This window comes from Nanorana parkeri, unplaced genomic scaffold (assembly GCF_000935625.1).
Source record: "Nanorana parkeri isolate BGI_ZX_2015 unplaced genomic scaffold, ASM93562v1 scaffold1516, whole genome shotgun sequence".
NCBI lineage: Eukaryota > Metazoa > Chordata > Amphibia > Anura > Dicroglossidae > Nanorana > Nanorana parkeri.
Window position 1 is genome coordinate 160,943 of NW_017307784.1, and position 2,946 is coordinate 163,888.

At 48.9% G+C, this 2,946-nt stretch overlaps 1 protein-coding gene across 1 annotated transcript in view; it reads right to left on the reverse strand.

Annotated features, from left to right (window-relative positions):
- CDC5L (cell division cycle 5 like) overlaps window positions 1-2,638 on the reverse strand; it is a 39,764-nt gene extending 37,126 nt beyond the window's left edge. The window contains exons 1-2 of the mRNA XM_018570358.1: window positions 2,428-2,638; window positions 358-461 (exon numbers count right to left, since the gene is read on the reverse strand). Of these exons, the coding sequence (XP_018425860.1) occupies window positions 358-461; window positions 2,428-2,472 (149 nt within the window). The 5' untranslated portion in view covers window positions 2,473-2,638. The remainder of the gene's footprint in view (window positions 1-357; window positions 462-2,427) is intronic.
- Window positions 2,639-2,946: the final 308 nt, after the last annotated feature.

Consider the following 2,946-nt stretch of genomic DNA (forward strand, 5'->3'; position numbering starts at 1 on the left):
CACGGCCCTCAACACCCCCAGCCCACACGGCCCTCAACACCCCCTGCCCACACAACAATGAACTTTCCCGCAGCCCAACACTCAAGAACCGGACGAAATTTGCACAGTGTATGGTCACCATAAGGCAGGAAGTGTGTTCCTCGCAGGATCACCCAGTGAAAATAAAAGGAAAAAAGCCTCTAAACTGAAAGCTAATGCGGCCGCCACATCTGAGGACGGCTAAGCTGTGAGATGACACTTTCCACTCTCAAGGTTTAGATACAATGTACATAAAGCTGGGATTGAGTTACGCAGAGTCATTGTAACAACAGGTCCTGATGGGTGACCTCCGTCTGATGTATTCACCTTCACACTTACCATCGGGCTTTGCACTGCTTGGCTGACTTCCTGTGCAGCAATGACGCGATTCGAGACCATTGGTTTTTGCCATATTTCATAACCGCAGCTTTAAGAATTTCATCCTGTGTACAGAAAGGCAGCAAGGGTTAGCTTGTATGACATCAGAGGTAACCAGCACATGCTGCAGTCATTACATTTTATAAAGTACAATGGCCTCCCTTAAAAAAAAAATGTGCTTACAGATTTCTCTCAGTCCCCCTGCAAAGTCCCACAAACACCTTCTGAGCCTCCCAGTACATACAGCTAATGAAGCTTCTCTGAATTCAGAGCAGGGTTGTCACCCTCGTGTTGGCTGCGCTTGCGTCCATGACAGTGGGATGACAAGACTTTGCAGGGGGTATATAGCTGTCATTGTCACTGACTATAGCGTGTCAATCAGCACCCATTTTTCTGGATTGACACAACTTATGTTGCTGAGATCATCCCACTGTGAGCTGCAGTGTCCGGGACGGGGAGTGTGTGAGACACAAAGAAAGGGAGATTTGGCTTAATCAGGGAGGGTAAAGGATATTTGTTGATTTTTTTTGAAATTTAAAAGGATTGTGCGCCACATAGTAACGGATTTGAGATCTTTTGGGACTGGCCAACAGGAGCCCTTAGAGGTACATGAACTTCTATAGCACAACTGGTAGACACTTATATTCATGTATCAGAGAAATGGGGGATTGTGGGAAGAAAATATGAAGACAGATCTCAGGCAGTTCTATTAGCGATGCTTCTAATACATTTAATTCATTTTAAATAGATATCTGGGACGGATATTCTCCCGGAGGATTGCTGCTATATCCAGAAACAGAACGGTCAGTACTGATGGGTAGGGACGGCCTCGGGTTGGGTCCAAACCCAGAAGGGTCGGCTTTATCAGCTGCAGCCGGGACATTACCCTCCCCACAGCTGAATGTAAACAAAGGGGGTGGGATGCTGGTGACATCACTTACCCTAAATGGCCACATGACCATATTTGGTCAATGCCGTAACTGGTTGTCTGTCTCTCATGCTGAACAGCTTTATTATTTTCTGATACTCTGACCTAGAAATAAGCAATCAGACCGAGATGTATGTTTGTTCTTGGTCAGCAACTTAAAGGGTTTTCCCCGCTCTAGAGCTGGACGTAAACAAAGGGCCGAGGATGCTGTTGACATGTTTGAACTTATATGGCCACATTTGGTCAGTGACATTGGCCTAATATGGCCATGTGACCATATGAGGTCCACATAAGGCCACGTGACCATTGACCTTATACGGCCATATAAGACCATTGATAATGACCTAGTAAGGCCATGTAACCATATAAGGTCCATACAAGACCATGTGACCATTGACAATGACCTAGTAAGGCCATGTGACCATTGACAATGACCTAGTAAGGCCATGTGACCATTGACAATGACCTAGTAAGGCCATGTGACCATATAAGACCATGTGACTATTGACATTTACCTAATATGGCCATGTGACCATTGACAATGACCTAGTAAGGCCATGTGACCATGGGTCTAGACGAAATATACAATGGACTACAATTGCTGTGATCTCATCGTCCCCCTGCTGTGGTAGCAGATGGGACTTGTAGTCTCCCTTTCACAGATCCTGTGTGGGCGGAGCTAAGCAAATCGGCGCAGGATTCAAAAGTCAACAGGACGCTACACCCCGCCATCAGGTAAGTGGGGGAGGGAATGTATGTGGGCACAAAAGGTGGAGGATGCCTTTAAAGGGAACCTATGATGATAGGATTATGGAGGCCGCCATTGCTCTCCTCTCCTGGCCGCCATGTACTTCCAGTCAATAACCCTGAACAGCATTTCGGTAACATACAGCACCAAATCCGGAGGACGAACATAACAGAGCCAGGCACCGAGCATTTACAAGGAGGTCAGTAATGGCGGCCCCCATGGTTGCCTGATGGCGGGCAGGTCGGATTTATCCCCACTTATTGGTCAGTAATGAAGGCCCATGCCATCCCCGGGGTGACCGTAAACTCCCCTCCCGGGGTGAGGGTGCAATGCCACCCCTCCCCCTTTTCCTCACCTCGGTGTTCCTCCACACCCCGCCTTTTATCATAATCCGCGGCATGTTGGCGGTGTTCGGTCACGTGACGCACCGGGGGGGAAATCTCCACACACTCGGGCGGCGGGGAAACGCGTAATCCGGGCCCGCTTGTTGTGGCTGACGATGACGCGCTGCGTCCGACAGCCAACGAGTAGAGATCGTGGGCTAGAACGACACGGTGACGAGGCGCGCCCCCTGCTGGCCGGAGGCCTCACTCACACACACTACAGAACAGGTACACTGCACGTAAACCTCTATGTAGAGCGCCCTCTGGTGGCCGGAGGTCACACGCGCAGAGGGACATCACATGTACGGTTGCCCTCTCCTGGCTAATGGTTACTGGTTTGCAGAGCGCCCCCTGCTGGTCAAAAGACAGAATAGCAGGGAAAAGCAAACCAGAGGGAGACAAGAACTCAATCAGAACAGAAAATACCCCAAAAACATTCACTCAGAAGAGAAAATACTCATAGAACAGTCAATCAGAAGAGAGAATACTCC